The sequence below is a fragment of the Typopeltis vanoorti genome, chromosome 10 (genome assembly GCF_054136105.1).
Source record: "Typopeltis vanoorti isolate ZY-2024b chromosome 10, IOZ_Tvanoo_1.0, whole genome shotgun sequence".
Lineage (NCBI taxonomy): Eukaryota > Metazoa > Arthropoda > Arachnida > Uropygi > Thelyphonidae > Typopeltis > Typopeltis vanoorti.
The window spans coordinates 72,743,052-72,770,029 of record NC_143558.1 but is presented as its reverse complement, the minus strand read 5'-3'; the positions used below and the strand labels follow the sequence as shown (position 1 = coordinate 72,770,029).

General features: G+C 33.8%; 1 protein-coding gene across 1 annotated transcript in view; it reads right to left on the bottom strand.

Annotated features, from left to right (window-relative positions):
- LOC150102506 (GDP-D-glucose phosphorylase 1) overlaps positions 1-26,978 on the bottom strand; it is a 125,037-nt gene that overhangs the window by 28,084 nt on the left and 69,975 nt on the right. The window contains exons 6-8 of the mRNA XM_090399607.1: positions 26,749-26,838; positions 24,684-24,742; positions 5,382-5,484 (exon numbers count right to left, since the gene is read on the bottom strand). Of these exons, the coding sequence (XP_090255733.1) occupies positions 5,382-5,484; positions 24,684-24,742; positions 26,749-26,838 (252 nt within the window). The remainder of the gene's footprint in view (positions 1-5,381; positions 5,485-24,683; positions 24,743-26,748; positions 26,839-26,978) is intronic.

Below are 26,978 nucleotides of genomic sequence, written 5' to 3'. Positions count from 1 at the left end.
GAAATTATAAAACATTTATATTTCCCATTTATGAAATGATTATGAAAATATTTCCAAATAGTTATATGGTTTACAGCCCAAAATTATAAGACATTTATATTTCAAATTTATGAAATGGTTGTGAAAATATTTACAAATAGTTATATGCATAATACTTAAAACATTATCAAACATACATAACCATCTTCTAACATGTATTTCTGCAGCAAGGGTACAGTCAGCAAATTTCATATATTATACTAGGCAAGTTATATTCTTGTATCATAATTAAATTATGTTATACCTGATCATTAGCAATTTTGTAACCACACTTATTTTGGATGGTGACAGCAGTAAAATCTTTTTTGCTTAAACTGGATATATGCATCAAATTAATCTTTTTGGCTCAATATAAATAAAATACTAAGCCACAGACAGCATTTTCCACCTCTCCATTCCCCACCCCCTTCCCATATCCAGGATGATTATAATTAAAGTTCACATTTTGAAAGGTTGCAACTGGGTTAACTACTCACAAGAACGATTTAATATTTAACATGATATGTGCAGCAGTGGTAATTGCTTGCTGCATATATCATCATTAGTTCCAATGTTAGTTCTACAGGTTGCCACTAGGGTGATACATGGCACTGCAGTGCCGTATATCACCCTAGTGGGCAATTCAAAATGCAGCAAATTGCCATCTGCGTGTACCGCAGTGGGCAATTCAAAATACAGAGTACACACGACACATTATGTGGTTACACAACATGTTCAATATTCTATCCTCTGTTGTCAGCAACATTCTGAAATCGCAAAATTGCATGCTCAACCACAGAATGTAGTTTCACTCGAAAGGTTGTGGATATGGCATCTAATGCTAGTCTTGGGGTCCACTAAGTTGGCTATGTGTCTATGATAGACAATGTCTTTAAGATGTCTCCCCATAACCAAAAGATGCAGGGGTTCAGATCTGGCAAGTATCCTGGCCATGTTGTACAAAAATAGCACCTGATGATTCTCTCCTCAGTAAAATGTGTCTGAAGCAAGTACTTGACAGGGGTGGCAATGTCAGGAGGGGCACCATCCTGCATAAAAACTGTTGAATCCAGGCACTGATGCTTGAAGTGTTGGAATCACCTGATTGGCTAAGAGCAAGTCATATCCTTGGCCATTAACAGTGCAGAAACGAGACTAGCAGGATCGAGCTCCTCGAAAAAGAAAGGTCAGTAATGAATTCTGCTGCAAAATCACACCAAACAGTGACCTTCAGTAAATGAAGCAATCTATCACATGTGTAGGTTTGCAGTTTGCCCAAATTCTGCACTTGTGTGCATATTTACAGCACCATCCAGATGGAAGTGAGTTCATCAGTCCAGAAAGTGTTCCAGCAATTCAATCCGAGCAAATGTTTCTCGTGCACCCGAGTCAGAATTAAGCAATTGCTAAACGTGGAAAATCTTGTAAGGATAACAGCACAGAATTTGCTTTACAACTATGTGAACCATGCTTATGGATTTGTCTAAAGACTACAATATGCCATGCACTGCTGCTTCCTATGACATTTGCCATCCTTTCTTCCTCTAAAGCTGTGGCTACTTCCTCTGCTGTTTGACGAGCTTCTGTCCTCTGCCAGGTTTGACATCTAAGAAACCTGTCTCTTCAAATTTCCGAATCATTTTACATAGACCATTTGCCATCACAGGACCCATTTTTAATCCCTTTAATGTTCTGAACTTTTGCAATGCTGTCACATTTGATGCGAGTTTCAGTCGATGCCCAGAACACTGCATTCAATGTGTCAATTGACGAATGGTGGTTTTTACATATTATCCTTCTTAGCACCCTTCAGTCATATTCGATGAGTGTGGTGGGTCGTCCACTGAAGGTAGCACTTGCAGTTGACTCCCTGTGTGCTTCCATCTCAGTATACCGATTGTTGACTTGGAATGGCCCAATTTGACAAACTGATAGGCCTGCAACATGGCATCCTATCATCACCTCTTTCAAACTCTATCAGTTCCCTTCTCGCAGCCATTTCACCCAGACACAGTTCCACTGACTTGGGAGAATCATATTCCTCAAATTTATACTGCCTACAAACACGACTTGTTACATGGCACAATGCATCTTGCCCATGGGGGGGTATCCGTTGACTTCTTTCGAAGCAGCGCATTTTGTAATTCTGCTACATATGCCATATATCTTATAGGGTTTGGCAATGTACAAAGGATATATATATATATATATATACATACACACACACAAGTTGAGTCTGCTGATAAACATCCTATCTTCCCTCTCGTGTTAGTCTAAATGGCTTGTCACAGCAAGTTAACTTGGCTAAAGTAATTTCACAAGTTTCCTTATAAAGACATTCTGTGAGAAATCTACTGTACTAACTGTTAATGCCAGCAAATTGTGTGTATTCTTCTGGCTAGTTTTTCTGTTTTGTAGGATGAAAAACCAGAAGGAAAAACCTGTTACTTTTGTATCAGACTGTTTAACTTACCCTTCAGTTGAAAAGCCTAATAAAGTTTATTTTGTCTTAGGATTTGAACCCATGTCTTTCCAACCAAAAGGTGTTACCAATACTAAGTTATGGAGACTCCACACTAATAAACATTAATGAATTAAATCATGTCATATTTGAAACTGCATCATTTTCAGTTTTACTTTTTTAAAGCATGCTTTGATGCAGAGTTTGTTTCTTTAGTGAATAGAAGATTTTGGGTGCAAGGCAAAAGAAAATACTAAAGAAAACGTCAAATAATACATTCAAACTTTGTTGTGATGAGGTCAAAAATAACAAGACAGAACTGACTTTGGTGACCAAGGTGAAATATTGATCAATAATTTAATGACTAAATAAAGTTAATTATTATTCCTAGAAATGTTTTCTCCTCTAAACAACATGGGTATATCCTACCTATACCTCATTAAAATTAAAAAAATAGATCCACATGAGAATAAGTGCTACTTCTTATTGTAAGTAGAGCATATATATTTATCCTCTGCCAAAAACAAGTGAGCTCCTTTGTTAACCAAATATCTGTAAAAATATGTTATTTTAAACTGATTATTACTATTGACTTTTACTCTATTTATTTGATTATTTTTTGTCCTTTTGTTGTTCTTGTATATCTCTTTATATTATCATTCCATTGACTATGCCAGTTTCAAGAAAAATTTGTTTATGATATGTTTAGTTCACTAAGCTTCTCTATCTTAAACTTTGTTCCCCTTTTTTTCCTACTCTTGCCCTTTGTTCCTACTGCACGTAAAGCAGACTAATTTTAGCTATCGCCAGCTATACGATTGCGGTATATTCAATTTTTCACACTCTTTGGCCTCACAACTTTATTTGATTTACAACTGCGCCAATCAGGCATAGTATTAGAGAGTGAAAAATTAAAGAATTGGAATAAGGGAAAAATCTAATCAAAATTTTCTTAACCACATAGCAAGGCTTGGCATTATTTAATTAACACACACGAGTTCGTAATTTTTTTAAGATAGTGCATTGGCAATGATCAGATTAAATTGTTGTTCAAACAAAGCATTTTATTCTAACAAAAAAAATTGAGATTACAAACTAGACAAATAATGGGGACCAACTGTTTCTCCCAGCATAGCTAACTTCAAAAAATACATTACACAATTAAAACATACACATTCTGCATTCACGCGACCCTACCGCACTACACAGTATTATACGATATGTACTAGACAAATAGTGGGGAATAACTGTTTCTCCCAGCATAGCTAACTTCAGAAATTTACCTTACACACGTTTACACCACTCTGACACTCTACTCAGTATTTCACAAAATTTAGCACAGATATGTTAAGCCCTTGCTTAACATATTTAAATACAAATTTTACATATCTACAATCCAGGAAACATTGATATGATGTGCTTACTCACAGTTCTTTTTCTTTACAAACAGTCCTTTACCATGAATAAAATTTCCATTGGGACATCTTGAATCTTTGCCTTGATCTGGATACTTCCTTAACTCGAACATTTATGTACTCTGTATACCGTATCAGTTGTTTTGACCTGAGTAGCAAACGACTTCCTTCCTTTTTTTCTTCCTCTGGTGGCAGCTGCCTGTTGACTACACTAGAAGGTTCTGGAGAACCTCTGATTTTGCCTTCGATATTTATCCATTGGACACATTAGAAGACGTGTCTCAGAAACTACCCAGAAAACTTCAGGGAGACTCACCGTCGATAAACCATCAGGGTCACAAGATACGAACTACCAAACCTCCGGCCATGATCTACTAGTCATCGCCTCATCTCTTCTCTTCGCGTACATCCAAAAAAAAAAAAAAGACCAAAAGCCAGCCAGCCCCTTTTCTCCTCCTTAAACATACCGAAGTGTCCATAATTACCCTCCGGCATGATGACATCACTCAGGTTCTCTCTTGCGGAAAGTCTTTGCTTTAGGTGTTTAATTTGTGCACAAGTTGTTGTGAACTTTTCTTTTATATTTCTTGCTGACTCACTATATTAATAAGGCATAATCCCTTTCCTCTATTTTTAACACTATAGTTACACAGGTATAATACATTTCGCAAAGTAGTTAATTTACATTCAAGGAACATTTATACATCATATTTTCTATATTATTTTGATTTGACACCCTTGTAAAATTGAGTTCGACAAGTTGACTAAATTAACTTATCATGCAAGATTTTACATATCCTGATCTTGTCACCAAACTAGCATAATATAATAGTCTACTGGAAGAGCTACATATAAGCAGTTGTCACACTTTGAAAAAAAAATTTTCTTTTTAAAAAAAGTTATGAAGCTCTTGATTCACAGACCAAACTCACTTATGCATACCCCTATCCAAATTTTGGGAGTGATTCTTAATGCAACTAAAATCTGCTAATTCTTAGCTTAAACATTAATGTCTAAAAAGTTTGACTTATTTTCATGACAGACGAAGTCTTTAGTCCCATGTACTATCTAGTGACTGGCCTGCAAATTCCTTTAATACTGTATGGAGACATATCCCCTCAAATGGAGATGATGTTCAGGGATCCAATATTGAAAAAAGGCAATGGGATGTTCAGCAAGGTGGTGAAAGTCATCTGCTACCAAGATTAATATATTATTAATCTACACCCACAGATTAATATACTGTGACTAGTATTATGAATTTTTCCTTCATACTCTTGATGCTCCACCATCTTCCACATCAATACAAGAAAAAAAAAACAGAAGATAAACATAAGTTTAACTACTTATGCAGTGATTATGCAAAATCAGTTATTGTGTAACAAAGTGAATCTAATAAACTTATGAAACATTGAATACACAAGCAGTTCTCTACTGTCCACTAATTAAATTTAAATAAAAGATAATTAAATGATATAAATACTTACTGCATTTTCCAAATATAAATGATGCTGAAGATAATAGACATGAAAATGACAATGGTTAACAGAAGCATAAGCACCTAAACTGTTAAAGCCCAACCGTAAAGCACTGGAAATGAAATAAATGTTAATTACCAATTACCCTTTTGGGTTATTTGAAAGTTGTACTTTATTTCATACTAAGGGTTTTATTATTGCATAGAAGAACAGGTATGGTTTATTTAAATCTTGTATTATAAAGTAGTAGTAGTAGTAGATCGCCTCTTCAATCTATCCTATTCAACTAGCATCTACCCAACAACATGGAAACAGGTCCACATCCAGCCCAACCCAAAGAAAGGTGATAAAAGTCAAATAACGAACTACCGTCCAACATCTCACTTCTGTTCTCTCAAAACTTATGGAGAAGGTCATCAACAACCAACTCTTGAATCAACTAGAGACATACCAACTAATCAGTGACCAGCAGTATGGATTCTGCCATTTGCGACCTACAGCTAATCTTCTTGCTTTCATCACTCACCTGTGGACTCAAGTCAAAGAGAAATTTGCATAGAGGCCTACTCACCAAACTGCTATCTTATGATCTGTCTTCTCCACTTCTGCCACTGGATCACCAACTTTCCAACTGGTCACTCACTATTTGTCATAGTGGACAGCTTATTCTCCTCAGATCTCTCCACCAATGCAAGAGTACTCCAGGCTTCTGTTCTTTCATTCATTCTCTTCCTCTTATATATAAATGACCTATTCTCATAGACTTCTAATCCTATCCATAGCTTTGCTGACAACAATACACTCCATTCCTTCTTTTCATTTGACAAACCTGTTAGTGCTCAAGTATTAAAATCTTCAAGATCTATCATGGCCAGAGTTTGGTTTGGTTTATAGTTTATTTGGCACAAAAACAACAAAGGTCATACTGTGCCATACTAAAGGTTACAACTATACATAAGCAGTTAAAGAAAATTGAAAATGGCCAGGGACCTGAACTCAGATCTCCTAGTTATATCCCACTGGGACAACCTTGTAAACTTCAATACCACCAAAACTCAATTCTGTCTGATCTCTCACAAGAAAGAGCTCACATCCCTCCCCCTTAACTTCAGCAATATTGAGATATCCAAACATGATCAGATTTCTCTTCATGGACTGACTTGCTTCTCCGATCTTACCTGGAATAACCATATTTCAACTATAGCTTCTGCAGCAACCCAAAAACTTAGTGTACTTTTTCGCACAAGCCACTACATCCCACCTTCACAGTTGCTAACTCTATACAAAGCCAAATCCACACAACCATGGAATACTGCTCCCATATTTGGTGTGGTGCACCAACATCCTCTCTAAGATTATTCAATTCTATCCAGAAGAGAGAAATCCAGCTACTTAATGATCCTTCTCTCACAGACCCACTTCAATCCCTCTCTCATTGATGTTCACAGTTCGGTTTCTACCTTGTGCCTCTTCTACAGATACTTTCATGGACAGTGCTCTGCTGAATTTGCCACTATTATTCCTCCACTCTCCTCCAAAATTATTAAAACAAGAGCCAGTGCTAACCAACACTCTTTTACAGTCCATCTTAAAACTCACTGAACCAACTTCACTGCCTCCTCTTTTATTCCATCTACTTCTGTCCTTTGGAACAGTCTCCCCCTACTTTGCCTTCCCCAAAGATTACAACCCTCAGCTGTTCAAGCAAAATGTGAATAGACCACTCTATTCCTCTTGCCCACACATGGTACTAGTGTGCTATAAATCTTGAGGCCTTTCATGCATGTACCATATATATATATGAGATGTAACAATTTAATTCCCAGAATGGACCTTATAGGTGCATTCCAGGAATCTACATTCAGAACTATACATTAGTGGCTACTGTTGCCTTCGAAGTACTCCCCTTGTGCATTTGTACACTAGTTTAGATAGTGTTCCCATTTTTGGAAACAGGCCTGGAACTCTTTTCCCAGAATACTCGAGTTTCTCATATTATGCTGGATATCAGCAATGTCAGAAAATCTTCCTTCTTTTAACACAGTCGTTAATTTAGAAACAGCCAAAAATCATAGAGAGCTAAGTCAGGTAAATAAGCAGGATGACCTAATTTGGTAATAAATTTTTTGGCCAGAAATTCTCTCACGATGAACATTCCATGGCTTGGCACATTGTCGTGATGGATGATCAACTTGCCAGACCACAATTCAGATCTTTTTCTCCAAACAGAATCTCATAATCTTTTCAGCACCTCTAAATAACATTGCTGGTTAACTGTTTGTCCCTGTTCAATGAATTCATAGTGGACTCTCCCTTGTGATCAAAGAAACACACCAGCATGGTCTTGAACTGCAAACATGACATGCATGCTTTTTTCAGACATGGCTAACTCAAGGTATTCCACTGCATGCTCTGGCATTTTGTTTTGGGATCGTACTGGAAGCACCATGATGTCACCTGTAATTACTTTCTGAAACACTTGCTTATTTGCAGAAAGATCAGTCGCAACTTAAAGCTGCCACTGCTTCTGTTCACCAGTCAAGATCTGAGGTACAAACTTTGCAGAAATCTTTCGCATACCCAATTCTTCAGTTAAAATTACCCTGACTGTTTCTCGATTCATTTGCAATTCATCAGCCATTAATTGCACACTTAATTGTCTGTCAGAACCATACCACATCACGCACTCTGTTCACATTTGCGTCTGTCATTTTTGTTTTGGGTTGTCCACTTCTGAGGTCGTCATTCTTATGCCACTCAAAGACACTTGACTTTTTCAAAGCATCCACACTATATGCCACTTTCAACAGCTCCAACATTTCAGTAGCAGTTTTGCCAATTTTCACGCAAAATTTGATGTTAACACACTGCCCCAAATTTTGGTCACACATTTTTATGCCAAAGTTTGTTTTCGCAATAACCAACTAGCAAATGGCTCTATTGGCTTGAGGTTTATGCACACATTAGTTAAGATATGTACAAAGATGATTATTAACATGACTCCAACCAAATCACTACATGGGCAACACTACGCATCCGTTCTTGGACTTAAATTGTCACCCCTTGTATACACAAAGATGGCCGATACAAAATTAACAACGGAAAAAAACTCACGTACAAAGATTATTTAATAGTATAATTTTCGCCTGTGTGTCACAGGCATCTTCAGTACATTAAGCTCAAATTAAACAATAACTGACAATTCCAAAAAAATTATACTATTAAATAATCTTTGTACGTGAGTTTTTTTTCCATTATTAAATTTGTATCGATATGTCTACTCATGGTATACCTCTTTTAAAACTTACAAAGATGGCCATTACAGTAGCCTTTCACTATAGCAAACTCATAGGGACTACAGTAATAATTGTTCTAGTAGATTTGATATACACCTATACACCATTGTATAGTATATAGGAGTTACAGTTATAGTTTTTTGGATAGGTTGATATAGTCACTTCAGGACTTTTCAGCAGTTTTCATAGTGAGTATGTTATAACAGTGTTCAGTATAGTAAGGGTTAACTCTTACCACAGCAGTGAAATTTGTTCGATAATTTACTTATTAGAGATTTAAAAAAAAAAAAAAAAGAGAGAAAGAAATAAAAAAAAAATCCTATTAAGTACTTTTGATATATCCATTTTCCCTTTGCCTGTCAGGCTCAATATCTTGTTATGACCAAGTAACTGGGCTTCTTTGGAACATGATTAATGCTCCGATGGGGTGATTAATCCAATCCGCACGGTATGCATCATCAAAACTGACTGATACACTTTGCATGAAATTTTAAGAATCAATTTTTATTATCTTAGAGAGAACCATCAAATGTTCTTTGTTATCATCAAGCTTTACTAGGATTCACAGAACTTCCAAAAAGCAAGATGCTATCATAATAATAACAAAGACAGCATTTCAATTAAAAAAAAAAAATTATTTTTGGCCTATTTGCTATAAATTTCACAAGTCAATGACTATACTCATTTTAGTTTAATCTATTAATGCTATACAATTTCTAACAAGATCCACTTTAAAATTATACTGTTTCATATCAGACAATAGTACTATTTTTTTAAAAAAAATAGGGTGTATAAGCATATGTTGTGCAATATATTAAGTTGAACTCCAAAAGTTTTTATTAAATCTTTAAAAAAAAGATTAGCCTGTAAATCTACAAAATGTTTTAAACTAAACAAAAAAAAAAAAAAAAAAAAAGGTTTTCATTCTGAAATCAAGAATAGCAATGGCAGGTATATCGATAAGATAGCAATTAGGTAAATTTTCATTAAGTACTAGTCACATTATTATCATAAAATTCTTAATATGTGCCCTTAACCACTTGATGTAGAGGATACCACTTATAGTTACATGAAAAGTTTACATTATTATTAACTTCCAATGAACAATTTTCCTCCAAATTAAAAACTTTAGTATTGTCAGATCTCATAATTCAGTCTTCTAAGCACTTCTAGCTTCCTCAACTCAATACATCTAGATCTTGGTCTTCCTCTGGATCTTTTTCATATGCATATAAACTGTACATATGCATATGTATTAAACATTCTTGAAAGATTAAAAGGATGTTTAATTCTTAAAGGATTTATGATTCTGCCACTGATGCCATCTGATTCTCCTAATTTTTCTCAGAAACTCTTTCAATAATATGTATATTCAAAGATCATAAATCCTTTAAGAATTAAACATCCTTTTAATCTTTCAAGAATGTTTAATACATATGCATATGTACAGTTTATTTTCGCTATGACAAATGCATAAGGACTACAAGATCAGTATGTTCAAGTGAACAATCTGTTGAAGTGAACTTACTTTAGAATAATATGGAATTCATTGGTACTTTTCAGTAGCTTGTTATAATGAGCTTATTATTATAGTGTTGCTATAGTGAGAGGTATATATTAGAACTGGTAAACTGAAAGAATGAAACAAAATTAAGCCTTTCTGCTGTTGTAAACAAAACAGAGATTGCTTAAGGATCAAAGCTAAATGATGTGAGGAGACATAACATGTAAGGAATATAAAAAAACATTGGAGACTTCTGATCTAATGTCCAATCATCTCCTTCCTGTGGTGTCTATTACTGGTTACCCACACAGATACTGAACAAACAAGGATTTGCTGATGATTTGAAAACTTTACTGACCAGACTGTATTTTGTATTGACAACTTGCATGCATGTGATAATATAAATAATCAGATATGCTTGCTGCAGCATCACCCAGTTATACCTGCTGTTTTCCTAGGAAACCAGGGGGAAAAAAAAGTGAAAGGTCAGCTAAAGATAGTGCAATCAACATAAGAATCATCAACAGCAAATAAGGAAAGAATGCAAAAGAGCAGCAGCTGATTTCTTTTTAGTCAGGGTACCATGTCAAAAAACTGGTGGTGTTCTGACTAAAAAGAACAAACCAGGTGCTGGTATACACACACACACACACACACACACACACACACACATGTATATATACTGCTAACAAGTATATATATATAACAAGAACAAGATGATTTATCGAAGCACTAGGAATCAGGGAAAGGAAAAAGTAACTACAGTATTCAGCACTAAATATGAAGATAAACTTCTTGAATGGCAGTCAATTTCAAATAGTGATGTTGCAGTTAGTAGCATTTACTCAGGAGCTACTAAATTTCAGAGAAAGAAAGAAGTAACTATGGTATTCAACATTAAACAGAAAGATGAACCTTTTTAATGGGAGTCAATTTCAAATAACATTTAATTGTGCCTATGGTTCCCAAGAAAATTGGAAAGTTCCAGTAAGAAAGAGGTAGAGGGTTTTTCAAGAGAGGAGATGATAAGAAAAACCAGTGGAGACTTCTGATCTAATGTCCAATCATCCCATTCCTTCATAATGAGATTTTCAGATTGGTTCAAGATACAAAATGTTTAAGGGATTTGAAATAGAAGTTATCACCATTTAAGTTTTGAACAGGATAAAAATAAATATCCCATTTATAAAAGACAAATATGTACTAAAGTTTTGAAAAGAATCAATGCTGAACAACTCTCAGATGTGAACTGATGACTAAAATATACCAATATTACAGTAGTGAAAAAAAGAAAAGAATTTGAAAATAAGAATCAACCCATAGCAACCAAGTGGCAAGATTTGAAAAATCATTGACTGTGCCTGGGAAGCATACTAAAGTTTGCATGTAAAGACAGAAAATAAAAACTCCATGGTGGACACAAGAAATTAAAAAACATTCCATAATGAAAAATAAGGAATCATATAAAGAGTTCTCTGCTAAAAAAAATGTAAAAAGCAGTTAAACAAAAATTGTGAAAAAATCTTAGAAAGAATATGGAAAATTAAACATCATGAAGACTGCAACATGTCTTGGAGGCAATGGAGAAGCTACTAAGAAAGCTTAGAAACAGAAGCAAAAGTACCAAGAAAAAAAAAAATCAGATTATAAAGGTGATATTAAAAGCAAGGTATATTCTGGATGATTCAAGTAAGCACTTTTAAAAATTATCTGACAGTAACAAATAATAAAACAATGGAAGAGGACATCCAAGCATGCAATCAGTAGTACATATCAATACTCAAAATAAAAAGAAAAAAAGCATCAGAAACTTGAAATGTTGAAATATGCTATATAAAATTTTTACAATGACTATACTGCAGGCTTGGTCCATGAGTTGGAGTCCCAGATGACTGGAGTAGACTGTAATAACTTATGAAAAGGAAAATAAAAGAATGTAAGAATAAAATAAGAATTTTTTTTTATTGAGTGTTTTAGGAAAGATTTATGCAAGCATACTTTAGAAAATGTTAAGAATATTAGTTGAAGGAAAATTGGAGAACAAGCTGTATTCAGACCAAATAAAGGTTATCAAGACCAGCTTTTTACCTTAAAAACAGTCAAGAAATCTTGGAAATATAATAAGAATCTCTGATATTTCTGATAGGATTTCTGAAGGCTTTCCCAAAATGGTTCTTACGACCCCATAAATGGAATTCATCTTTTATCATATATGATTATATTTTGATTTCTGAGGTCTTTATATTAGTCTTTTTTTTTTTTCATCCTTCACAGTTTTTTTAAGTTCTAGATTTTTAATCTCTTAATACATTTAGGCTTTTAATTTTTACAATTTATAGTGTATTTATTACTGATAGCACATCATTTCATCAATAAATTTCTTTGTCCACATTCTATCTTTTAATAAGTATCCTATCCTTTTTATGCTTTAGACTTACTTATATCTCAGATTTTAAATTTTAAGATTCAATGGAGCTCCATCTTTTTATTCAACTTATCATTAATATCATATTCATTCATCATCATCTAAAATCTCATCTTCATTCACATCATCTACAATCTCATCTTCATTCATCATCATCATCTACAAGTTCATAATTTAATTGCCAAAAAATACTGCAAAGGTAAGTAATAACACCTATATATGATCTTTTCATTAATTTTTTGAATGTAAAAAAGCTGCAGTCAAAAGACACATTCTGATCCAAGGATGCTCCATTAAAAAAACTTTGCTTATCTCTTTATATCAAGATTACAAAAGGAAGCAAAATGAACCATAAGTTCTGAAATAATTAAAGAAGTTAGCAACACAGGCTAAAGAGAATTCCAAACAGTTCAATATGCTGCAAGTAAAAGAAAAAATGTATATGGCAGAATGATTTTAAGGAATGCCAATGGTAGGAAGGTAACTGAATCAGTTGAAATAATAGAATTACTAAGCAAACACTTTGCAAGAGTTATATCATCCAGGTGGTGATATTGCAGAAATGAGGGAACCAATCGCTTATATGGAAATTGAGATGAATGAAATGGAGGTGAGTAGTATATTACAGAACCTTAATGTGAATTCTGTGGAATTGGATGGTATACCAACTCGAGTCTTACATGAAGTGGCAAAGGAATTGTCAATGCTCTTGACCATATTGTTTAATTTAAGTCTCAGCTCTGGATTAGTCCCAAGGGGATAGAAAGAGGGGAAAATAGTTCAGTTGTATAAAGGAGGCTCTACCACGACTGCTGTTGCAAATTAATGACCGATTAGTATATCAGGAGTCGTTGTCAAGGTATTGGAGAAGTTGGGCAAGAGCAAAATACAGGAATGGATAGATGGAAATGGGATACTGTATAGGGGGGGGGGGGCAGCATGGTTTTGTGAAAGTTAGATCATGCCTAGGTAAATTGCTCATGTTTTATAATATAGTGATGACTGAATTGGATAAGGATAATGGAGAAGTTTTTCCATTACTAAACTACTCTCTGATATCTCTCCATCAACCACCCTCCTTTCCATCTCACCAACCCTATATTCATTCCCATGTGCTGCAGTTTGTTGATTACAGTGATACTGCTGGACTTTGCTAAGGCCTTTGACAGGATACCACATGGAATTCTAATCAGCAAACTGCAGCGCATGGGAATGAATATAGGGTTGTTGAGATGGAAAGGAGGGTAGTTAATATAGAGATATCAGAGAGCAGTTTATTCAGGAGTAGAGTCCAAAAGAAGACCTGTGACTAGTGGTGTGCCTGCAGGGTTTGTTCTTGGACTACTGCTATTTAATTTGTTCATTAATGATATAGGAAAGGATCTGAGAGGAACTGTTAATTTATTTGCCAATGATGCAAAGTTGGGTAGAGCAATAGTGAATACACATTGTGTCAAAATTTTGCAGGATGATTTGGATAGATTGGCAGACTGGGCTAAGGAGAATGAATTTCAGGTTATGCATTTTGGGTTGAAAAGATTATCAGCAGTATACCACATTGGTGGAACCATACTCCAGGAAATTGACGAAGCCAGAGACTTGGGAGTGTTGGTGGATAGGGAGTTGAAGTTTAGGGGGGCGTATAGCAAAAGTGGCTAAATCAGCTCATCAGATCACTTGGTTACTGAAGAATACTTTGACGAGCAGAGACAAGCAGGTTATTGTTCCTCTTTATCGAGCCTTGATAAGATCCCATCTTGACTACTGTGCACAGATCTGAGCTCCAGGATTTCTTGGTGATGGGGAGGAAGTAGAGAGGATCCAGAGACGAGTGAACAAGATGGTAGCTGGTCTATGAAATGAACCTTACGAGAACAGAGTGAAGATTTGTGGGTTACAGAAAGTGGTTGATAGGTGGAAGAGTGGTGATATGACTGGGACATTCAAATTACTGAGGGGTTTTTACAAGATTAATTCAGAGGAAATTTTTCAGAACAGGCTGGTGGTGGGAGAACTAGGGGCCATCCATGGAAATTGAGCAAGAGTGTAATTAGCAAGGGTGTTAGAGCTAGGTTTTTTGCTTCGAGAGTAGTGAATGAGTGGAATAGGTTGACAGAGTCTGTTGTTGGTGCTATGACTGTGAATGAGTTCCAACAGAACTCATTCAAATCTGCAGTAGAATGGGTGTACAATATCTGGTGTTAAATTTGGCACAAGGAAGAAGTGTGCCTTATCTTCACTATTATAATCTACATGAACCACATCATTAACAAAGGAGCATTAAATCCAATATTCAGGTTGGAGATATTAAGCTTAATTCTTTACTCTATGCCAGGGGTCGCCAAACTTCTTTGACCGTCGACCCTTTCGAGTTTCTTGACTTTTTATCGACTCCCTCTATTTTACTATTAAGTAATTATAATAGGACAAACAAAAAAGATGCTAATGTGAGTTTTTAGATTGTTTATTTTATAGTTACAGCGTTTATTGTATGTATAATATAGTATATATTATTATATTGGCTTAACGTCAAAGGGATACGTTTTTGTTTTTGACGTCCTTCTTAACATTACATATTTGATAGGAGGAATAAATAATATATAAAATATAAAATTTAATTTAGATAACAAAATAACAATAATACAATTTTCCTTATATATGTGAAAATAAGATTTAAATAAAAGAGCCAATAGGCTTCACTTCGGCGATGTAACATTATTTAAATGTAGGGGATATTAAATCCCAAATTCGGCATGAAACTCTTTGATTCCGATCTTTGAGTTTCTTATTCAGCTTTGAAATAATGTAAGATTTAATATTCCCTTAATTTAAATAAAGAAAATAAGACTTTTATTAACTTAGTATACAACTTACTAACGTTGTCAATGTGAAGGGTGTGCTTCATGACTCTTGACAAGATTTGAAATGTTGAGTTCAAAATTAGTAAGTTTCAGCCTTAAATCGTGATGGAATTCTATATCTAGCTTATTTCTTTGTTTTGTTAAAATGGAATTAACATGACTAAAACCAGCTTCAACCATGTACGCGCCAGCTGGACAGGAACCACCGACATCCGTTTATTGGTAAATATGTCATTTTGGCCTACTTTATTGGCCTCCGTAACTATTTTCATGACCTTGCTCCATCTTATAGGTCCTATTCATGTCACTGTTCCCACGATTCACTCTTAATTGTGTTGCCATTCAGGATGGAGGTAATCCAAGTTAACTGAATTAAATATTACCTGTACAATGATTCTTATATTTTTCTATTGGCCCCCAATCGACCCCTAACAATGTTTATACGCGTGCATCAACCCTGGGGGTCGATATCGACCACTGCTCTATGCAGATGATGTTACCTTCTTAAATAACTCCTCCAAATCTTCAAGAGTCTTTAGTCAAAATAAATAATTGCTTTGACTAATCTGATATATAAATTATCAATAAATATTAAAACTATGAAATAAGCAGGAAAATTAAAATTGCATTCTCAGTAATGAATCTACAGAAAGATTACACATTTTTTCTAATGTAAGTAGAATTTTAGTATGATAACAGATTGAATAAATCATAAATGGTAAACTAGCTAAATAAATCTGTATTCGTCGTTGTCTGGTAGCATCCTCTAGCAAGAGGGTTGCAGCAGATGAGCAGCTCTTCTCCATTTCTCTCTGTCTGTTGCTTCCATCATTCTTAAACCAGTCCATTCCACGATGTCATTAAACCACTCTCTAGTTGGTCTTCCACATCTTCTCTTCCCCTCAACTTTTCCCTTGTAATACAGTTCTTGTCAGGTGTCCCGAAGAACCTCTCAGATGTCCTGCAAATCTAGTCTTTCTTTGCATAATATTCTTTAACAGTGTTCTTTCCATCCCAACTCGTCTTAAAACTTCTTGATTTGATATTCTTTCTGTATAACTAATCTTTTCCATCTTTCTATAACACCACATTTCCAATGCATTAATTCTTTCCATATCTCTCTTTCTTAGTGTCCATGACTCACTTCCATAACTTGCAATACTCCAAACTGTTGCTTTAACTATTCCAATTCTAACGCCTATTTTCGTGTTCTTGTTTATTAAAATTCTCTTCATTTCCATAAATGCCGATTTAGCTTTGCCTATTCTATCTCTAATGTCCAACTCTGAAGTTCCTTTCTCTGAGATCCAGCTACCTAAATATTGAAATCTTTCCACTTCTTCTAAAATCTTTCCTCCACATCTTATATTTACATTATCTCCTATTTTTCTACCCATTATCATTATCTTGGTCTTTTTTGTGTTAATTCTTAGTCCATACTCTTTACAAGAGTTTTCAATTCTTTGAATAATTTGTTGTAACCCATTTTCACTTTCTGCCATCACTACTACATCATCTGCATATCTTAAGTTATTAATGATTCTTCCGTTTATTTTTATTCCTTCTTCTACATCCTCAAGTGCCTCTCTAAACATTTGTTCACTATAAAAGTTAAACAATAATGGTGATAACTTGCATCCTTGTCTGACTCCTCTCTCCACCGGGAATTCTCCTGTTTCCTCTCCATTTACACACATTGACGATATTTGTGACCAATATAATCTCTTTAAAATTTCCAAATCATAAGAGTCAATATCAGTATTTTCTAGAATGTCAAAAAGCCTTTCATGTTTCACTGTATCAAATGCCTTTTCAAAATCTAGAAATCCCAAAAACAACTTTCCACCATGGTTTAGTGTTTTCTCCCCAATAATTCTTAGACAAGTTATAGCCTCTCTAGTTCCTCTGTTGGTTCTGAATCCAAACTGTTCCTTGTTCATTTCTTTTTCTATTTTATTCCTAATTCTCTCTAAAATTATTTGCACCAGAATTTTTGCTGTGTGAGTTATAAGACTTATCGTTCTAAAATTATTACAGTTTAAAACTCCTGCCTTTTTTGGAATGGGGATAAAAATTGATCGTCTAAACTCCTCTGGTAATTCTTGTCCTTCATAAATTCCATTAATAATTTGCCATAACACTTCCATACCTTTTTCACCTATATTCCTTATAAGTTCTATCTGTATACCATCTATTCCAGGGGATTTTCCTTCTTTCATCTTTTGAAGTCCTCCCTCATGATGCACAGTCTCTGCCCACTATGTTCTTTCCTTTGATTTTCTCCTCTTTCCCTGCCTTCGTAAAGTTTACTTACATATTCTTCCCATCTCTGTAATATCTTCTCTTTTTCTATCAGAATTTCACCTCTTTCATTCTTGATTGCTCCAGTCCTTAGCATCTTTCTCCTTCCTATCATCATATTAATGTTTTTATAAACACCTTTTATGTCCTTTCTTTCTGCCTTTGCTGTTGTATCTTTACTTATTTTATCTAACCACTCTTCCTTTTTCCTTCTTATCTCTCTTTTTTTATCTCCCTACTCAAGTCTTTATACTGCTTTTTTTTCTCCTCTGTTTTACTATTAACTAACGTTCTTCTTTGTGTTATTTTCCTCAAAATATTTTCCGTCATCCATGGTTTCTTTCTTTTCTCTCTTTCCTCCTCTTTTTTAGCTAAATGTAATTCTGTAGCAGTAATTATGCTTTCCTTCAGAATCTTCCATTTTTCACTTGCATCATCATCCTTTTCTTGTATGTTTCTCTCGTTCATTTCTTCCTCTACTTTCTTTGAGAATTCATTCGCCGTACTTGGTATCTTCAGCCGCTCCATGTTCCATGATTTGTTCCATTTCCCTGCAGTTACCTTTTTTAGATTAATCCTTATCTTAGTTGACAACAATATGTGATCTGTATCACAGTCTGCTCCTGGATATGTTGTCACATCTTTTATAATGTTTCTATATCTTTTGTTTATCAAAATATAATCAATCTGATTTCTTCTACTATTTATATCCTCCCCTGGGGCTTTCCATGTGTACAATCTTCTTGGATGTTTCTTAAACCAAATGTTCATAATTGCTAAATCATGCTTTCTACAGAAATCCAACAACATATCAACAAATCTGTATTGAACAGGGAAAAAAAGACCGAATGAACAAGCTAGCTGTATAAACAATGCAGTGTTCAATTTTAACAAATACATTGGAGAGTTAGATGAGAAATAATGACTAAAGACTGTAAACTACAGATAGAGTTTTAAGGAAAATTAGAGAATGAACAGATAGCATCAATAGCAGAATCAGCATCAATTTTCTCATATATATCCCCAAGGAATGTTCAGGTTACTATGATAGCACTACATGATTAAGTTTACATTATTATTAATCTCCTGTCCACAATTTTCCTCCAAATAAGTCTATTACTTGTGAGCACTCCAATATTGTCATATCTAACATTTTGTTCTTCTAAGGCACCTCTGACTGAATCAATTCACCTAGACCTTGGTCTTCCTCTGGTCTCTTTCCTGCCATCTTGGGATCAAACGCCCTTTTGCTAACCTTTCCTCATCCATTCTATTTAAGTGGCCATACCAATTTTTTTCCAAATTTTTCAACAAAATTTCTTTGCAGTCTTACAAAAGTCCAATATATCATCATCATCATTAAATTCCTGATATGTACCCTCGACGAGGGGGGATTGTACAGGATAGATACTGAATGAACAAGGATGGACTGGCAATGTGCCTTGGGATTAAGCCAACCAAATAGTATTCTTATTGGCTTAAACCAGAATAACATAATTGTACAACATGATAGAATTTCCAATTTATATACAAGGAATTTGCTAAAAAAAAAACTACAAAATAATAAGTTTGATGTCATAAAAACTTATGAGATACATTATTTGTATCTCATTTGCTCTTCTAAATTCTATAATTCAGTATCAAAACATATCTGTGCCTTGCTGTAAGAGGTGCAAATGTCAATTTTTATAAATATTAAGACTAACAAATATCAAGACTCGTTTCTTGCACAGAACATGTATTGTAAAATAGTGACATTAGCAAATAATGTAATTTTATTTTGACACCAGTTATATTTTGGCATTGGGACTTTTAGCACTGAAAATATGGAAGTTTTGAAACTAATGCTCAAGTCAGTTTGATCAGAAATAGACATAGACACTTCTTTACCAAGACAACATATATATATATATAAACAGATGAATTTAACTGCTTATCTATATATCCTTGTGAGTATGAATTGATGATGTTTTAATGTAGTGTAAGTAAACTTACACTATGTAACACTATATAAAACCTAGAATCTGTTCTAATCCTGCATCAAGATTTTGCTTCACTATTGGCTCTCTAATAGACATACTACAAGTAAACAGTTGAAATTAAAATATCTTGAAGGATGGGTGCTCATAACAAGAGAAAAAGAGAGAAATTGAGGCTTAGTATACAGCTAAGTTTTATTTAAGAAAGAAAAGTTTTAAGCTAAACATAGAAAAATAAAGTTGTCATAAAAGTTCTAAAAAAGTAATAAAAAGAGGACCATAAAAGTGATTTTTTAAAGTAAACAATAGTCAGAGTATTTGAACAATTCAAACAGAAAATAAAGGAAACACACATACACATCGACTATTCATTGAAGTATTTAAGGACAGTCATAATATGTGCACTTAGTGAAAGAAAACACAAGGCATAGGTAATACTATTTATTTGTTTATAAGTCCAGATATTTCGGTGTGAAACTTAGACCATTTTTAGTGGCAGTGACAGTTGATTATAACGTAGAATGCAAAAACAGAATACAACAGGTATCCTATTAGTAGGTAACTAGATACTGGCAATTTGGGATTTAGCAAATGAAATCATATTGATTCATATTCATTTGTAATCTACTGAATTGATTACTGATTGTAATCAATTGTCACGGCCACCAAAGATGGTCTGTAAGTTTCAGACAGAAATATGTGGCTTTATAAACAAATAAATAGTATTGCCTATGCATCATGTTTTTGTGTAAATAATATAACTATAACAAGTTTCTCTAAAAGAACAAATTAGTAAAAGAAGATATAATGAAAGAATTTTACTCAGTGTGTGTATTTTTTCTTTTAAAGGATGATGGATGAACGGGGAGAAACCCAATACGAATAAATAAATAAATAAAATGAAAAAGATGAAAGAAAAAATTTTGTTCTTCAGTTAATCTTATATGAAGGTCTCTCTGTGATATCTGCAATGAAAATTTTATAGAGAGATTTACTATTCTAGATCTAGATGAAGAAAGTAAACTATATTTGCTGGCTGCATCCAGTTATGTTTTAAAGTACAGAGTTAAGAGATTTTCTTATTCTGAAATGAAAAAGGGAAAGCAGACTACACTATTTCAACTATAAAGCAGAATACACTGTTTTATTATTTATGTAAGTAATAAACTTTGGTAAGTAATAAGGCATTTATTTCACTAGATGAAGCTTTCATATACTACAAAGAAAAAATTATATTTTTTCTGACATTTAGTCAAATATTTAGACATTTAGTTTGACAACAGATTATTTCCATACAGGAGGGTTAGAAATTGTAAGACCAATTTACTCATCAGTCTGCATTTTGTCAACAACAGAGAATCAGAACTCTTTTTTTTACTAAGTCATTAAATTCTGAAGCTTATAAGATAAAGCCAAAGAGGTTTTCTTGTTCTAATAGTACTCCATGTGCATAAGGACTATATTGACCAATGGTTTTCATAGGACTGATCAATATAATTACTTTATTGTTGATTATGCATCAATTATAAAGAAAAATACATTGGTTTTATTATGTACTGTAGGTTTTCAAATAACCTTTTGTGGATGATGGCAACAAAAAAGAGCCCTAACAATATAAAAAGCAGCCAGTTTTCATTTTTATTTTCATTTTTGGAATCAAGGATTGATCCTGTGCAATCTTATATAAAAAAAACTGAAAAAAAAAAAGCTGCAATAATTAAAATTATTAATTTCTTTCTCTCCTTTGTTTACAGTAACACAATGCAGAATAGTTTTTCTTAATATACTTAATGCTTCATTGTGAAATTTATCATAATAATTAAACTCACTTGTCTCTGTCTTCACAGAGAATAAAAAAAAAAAATGTATGTTAATAAAATCATGTTATAGAAGTTATTGAACCAGTTTCTAACTAAACCTTATAAAATATCACTAAACTTCATTTTTTTATATAATGGTGACAAAGCCCTAATGTGGCATGGAAGATCTCAGACACTGATTATCACTCGCATTGGCATTTAGTGGAGAAAACACATTCCTAAAGATAATAATCAACTAAAATGATTAAACAAATGTTTTGCCTTGGTTACCAAGGCATCTTCATGGGCATGGAAGAAACATACTAACCATGTTTATGCAGACATACCAGTAGGAACGCAAAACACAGACAGATTAAGAACACAGAAACTACATCCATCATCTGCAGTACAGCTATTCTGGGCAGACCATGTCAAGGATACAAATCATCAGATCTAATGGGAAGGGGACCTCTCTTATACAGAAGCAGATATAAATCAGAGAGACTATTTCTGGAATCCATCACAGCACTGCAACATTCTCCAAACCTAAACAAATTCAAATGAGTCACATTACCAAAAATCTAGAAGTCAAATTATAGACTTCTAAATTTTTAGTAATGAGACCTTCAGCAAAACTCCATCACCACTACACCCAGAGAAGGTACCAATTAAGACAGTAAGTGCCCACCTTTAACCATGCTACCAGCCAAGATGTCTATAGATGTCAAAGTTCTCATGGATGCGAAGTGCATATTAAAATTGTAATACCATTGATATTACATTGAAATATATGATGGATACGAAGCATATGAGGATGCGTATTTGATCCATAATGGCCAATAAGGTGGTTAACAATCAATCTGGATTTGTCTTTCTGATAGTGTGCCTCCCCATGCAGGTACTTAGCAGATCATCGTCATCATCAATCATTTTTTTGTCCACTGCTAGACGAAGGCCTCCCTCAAATTTCTCCATTCATTTCTATCTTGAGCTTTTCTATGCCATTGAAATTCCAGTTGAGAATTCCAGCCCTCTTTTTAATCTCATCCTCACATTGTCTCTTTGGTCTTCCTGTAGCTCTTCTATTTCTGGGACAGAAATAGAAAGATACAGAATTCAGAAATCAACTTTTTTTTTTAATTAGATTGTGTGAAGATAAGGAGCATTTCTGAAGCTTCTTTAAACTGTCTTTTAAAACAATTTTGATCAATATATATGGCATTGGTTTTTTTTTAACCAAACTACTTGGTGGCTGTGTTTCTTGTAGTATTGAAGGCTAATCCTGATTTATGCCATTCTTTTTCCAATGTCTTTTACATGTATGGACATGCAAAGCTCCCTAAACCTTCTGTATAACATCTCGAGATTCTTACATCCGCCAAAATCACCACATCCTCTCATGAAAAAATCAGGAGTTTACAAAATTCATTGCTCTTGTGGCATTTGCTATGTAGGCCAGAAGGAAAGGTTAACAGCCTGCAACACAATGCATTCTGCTGAAGCTGTTAAGTCACAGCTATATCATGCTGACCACTTCTCCTTTCAGTTAAACTGCCAAGAAACCTTGTGTTTCCAATGTTAGTCAGGGGATCTTGTAAAGGTAATGTGGTCAGCATCTTTCTCAAGGTTACAGTTGACACAAAAGAGAGTTACGGTTTTTCAGATACTCCATAAATCTGATTTATTTTCTACACTTAAAAATTCTAGAATTATTTACTCTGCTTTTAAGTCTTCAACAAGAACCAGTTCTTCCTCATTATTTTTTTTTTATTATTATTTCATGTACCTTTTTTTAATATAACATGAATTTCAAAAAATTCTCATACCTAATGGAGAGCATGGGTTTATTGCATACAGTCCATTTTTCAGTTTGAAATCTGCCTATATTACTCTATTTGAAGCTGCTTATTCAATAACAAGAGATATTCAAACTTTTTTCATGTCAAAGGCTACTTTCAGTCAGCTACTTCTAATCATATAATGTATTACAAAAAAAAAAAAAAAAAAAGCTGAATAAATAATATTCAAAAACAGCAGAGAATACATATTTATTATCAGGTGTTTATCAAATACTTGCTGATATCTTGTTCAGGAATGTTGGTAAAAATTTATAATCCATAAACAAAACTCAAATTCATCGCTCACTTTGCAGGCTGATATATATATATAAATAATGAGCATCTGCAATAAGCATCTTGAAATTTAGTATTAAATGCAATGACTAATCTTTATATTAAGTTAAGGGGGATAGTAAATCCCGTATTATTTTACAGCCGGGTACGAAACTCTGAGATCGAAATCCATCGAAATCTAAGAGTTTCATGCCGAAGAACTATCGGCGAGTCCAAGCGTAAGTCATAACTTGGTTAGTACAACACTAGGGCAACTCGGAGCAAAGGTGGAGCAAGCTCCGTCACTATCCTTAATATTTTCCCATAATGTAAAACGCAGCTCCTAGGAGATGTATTGCTGTTTTACATTATGAGGAGAGGTTACTACCCAGACCGGTTTCGACCCTTATTGAGGTCTCATCAGTGAGTAGGTAGACCTGGAATATCAAGGTTTAAGTGAACCGAACTTACAAACAGCAATACATCTCCTAGGAGTTGCGTTTTACGTTATGAGAAAATATTAAGGATAGTGATGGAGCTTGATCCACCTTTGCTCCGAGTTGCCCTAGTGTTGTACTCACCAAGTGATGACTTACGCTTGGACTCGCCGATAGCTCTTCGGCATGAAACTTTTAGATTTCGATGGATTTCACTCAGAGTTTCGTACCCGGCTGTAAAATAATACGGGATTTACTATCCCCCTTAATTTATGTCGCCGGAAAAATAGCCTCTTGGCTCTTTATCGTAGTAATAATCTTTATATTCTTATTACTGATGAAATAAAACATCTTGCCTTTAGCATTTAGAAGGATTTTCTGTATGTCTCAATCTCATTTCAATAATAAGAACAGCAAACACTAATATCGAGATGGAATTAAATGGGCATTTCTTTGAATTATCTAACTGGTAGATATCTAACAATTACATATAAGTATGTTGTAACATACTTAAGAATACTTATTAAAATAATGCATATGAAAACATTTAAGGGGAGGAAAAAATCATTAGTTAATCTACAAAAAAGAGAGAACTTACGGAGTAGAACTTAAAAGAATGACTTCTAAAGCAAGCCTCAGACCATTTTCTATAAGAACCTAAAAGAAAATAATTTAAATGTTTACTGTACATGCTGTTAATCATCTCAATGAAACTCGATATTCATATCATTATCAATATACTCTTATTCTTAAAAGAACACTACAAGCATTACATGACTATCTTAGAATCAGTAACAACAGATCCAATTTTTCTCTCTTCCCCTCCCCTCCTAACACAGTATAAAAGTCTATCTACAATAGATAGGTGCAAATATTTGATGGTTTCAGAATGCATTTGCTTATTTATAAATTAAAGAATATTACATTACCAAGAAATGAGTATCTATTATAATATAGGCATCCTACTTGAATGTACTTTTTTTTGTGTGTGTGTGGGGGGGGGGGATCTGAACATTTTTTGTTTTCTTTAAATAGGCACAACAAGCTCATGATGGCATGATGACTTTGCTTATTGCTGATTTTGAATATATATCCAAAATCATTTCACATTAGCATATATCATGAAAGACCTATACATTGGCTTTTCTTTATATCGACAATATCATAAAATCTTAAAACATTCAACATAAAGATCCTCTCTTTTCAGTATTTTCTTATGTGAATGTGTACATTTGCCCATTCTGTTATATTAACAAAATTGGAATTAATGAGAAATTAGCAGCACTCTTAAAGAAACTTTAAGGTTACACTAAGTTTTTTTTTTTTTTTTTTTTTTTTTAAATCTGTAGCATAGGTTATATGTTATGTAACATATGTTACATAGGTTGTCATTTCTATGTGCCTTCAAAGAGTGTACAAGAAACAATGGTAATGCATTCTAATGACCAGATTGCCATAAAGTTAATTTGGAGAAGTCACACTATATTTGGTCGCATAATGATTTCTCAGAGTATTCTGCAACTATCTTTGGCAAATTAACGCAGCCATACTTGTTAGATTAGTGCTTCATATTGAGTGCTAATTCTAAAAATAGTATCTCAAATGTCTTCTTCCATTTAATCCAGTGTCATGAAATATCTAGGGCATGGTTTGTCAGTTCTGACTTACCTTATAGACAATCAAAGAATACAAAAATTACATATGTGATCACCTATAAGGCAAGTTTTTTTTTTTTTTTTCCTTTAGTTTTATTTTTAACATTTTTTCCCCCTTTGTACAGTAAAGTTAAATTCTTATTGTAACGAGGAATCTTTATATGGGTGTTTTCAACTGAAGGTGAAAGTTAGCCAAATCCCATGTGGAAGTAGTACGATTTTTTATCTCCTGGAAACTCAGGTTTTTCATACCTCATACAGACAATTTAGCCAGAAAACATAAAATTTACAAATAAAAAAATACTATACTATTAGTAGACAATTGATGTTGTATATGTAGATGGAGAACTATGGAAAATGAGTTATGTAGAGTGATGGATGTCTTCTTTTCTATAATTTGCCTCTTTAACTTCCTGAGCCCACTATAGAATTATGATTTTTCTATCTTTGCCAAGAACTTCACCATATACTTCTCTGGCTGAATCAATCAATTTTTTCTTCCATATCTGCCAGGGCAAGATTTCAAGGTTTGGTTTTCAAACTCTTTCATTCCGTCTTGAATAATATTTATATATTTGAGTTTATAGTTCACCTCTGAAAGCTGTTTGATTTTAATTCTTTTTAAAACTTCCTTACAGGTTTTGTGTTTTCAACATGAATAACATAGTCAATCAATGAGACTTTTCTCTTTTCTTATAAATTCTCTCCATGAGAATTTGTGCACACCTTATGTGCACAAATTCACAAGGAGAGAAGACTGAGCGGTTGTTTTGGATTTACAGCCAAAGCTACTACAGCTATGAAGCCAATGTATTATGTCTGTAAATAATTTTTCATATACTCTAACTACAATGGGGAAAACATACAAATAATATTTGGTTAAAGCTTTACCATGCCATTACACTCATAACAGTCAGGTGTTTAGCTCTGTATTAAATAATTCTCGCAGGGGAAAAAATTTATATATATATATATATATATATATATAATACAGATAATATTTATTACCTGAGGTAAACATTTATCCAGAAAAGGTATCAGTAAACTGTTGCCAAATTCCAGAGGACTAACATTTATGATCAGTATGTGGCTTGGAGGCTGTGGTAAATGGATAAAGGAATATTTAATGTAGTGATGAGGAGGCATTTACTGTCACTTCAAGGATAAAATCTAGCTGAATTTTAAAAAAAAATAATAAATATATATATATACACACTTCAAGGATAAAACCTATCTGA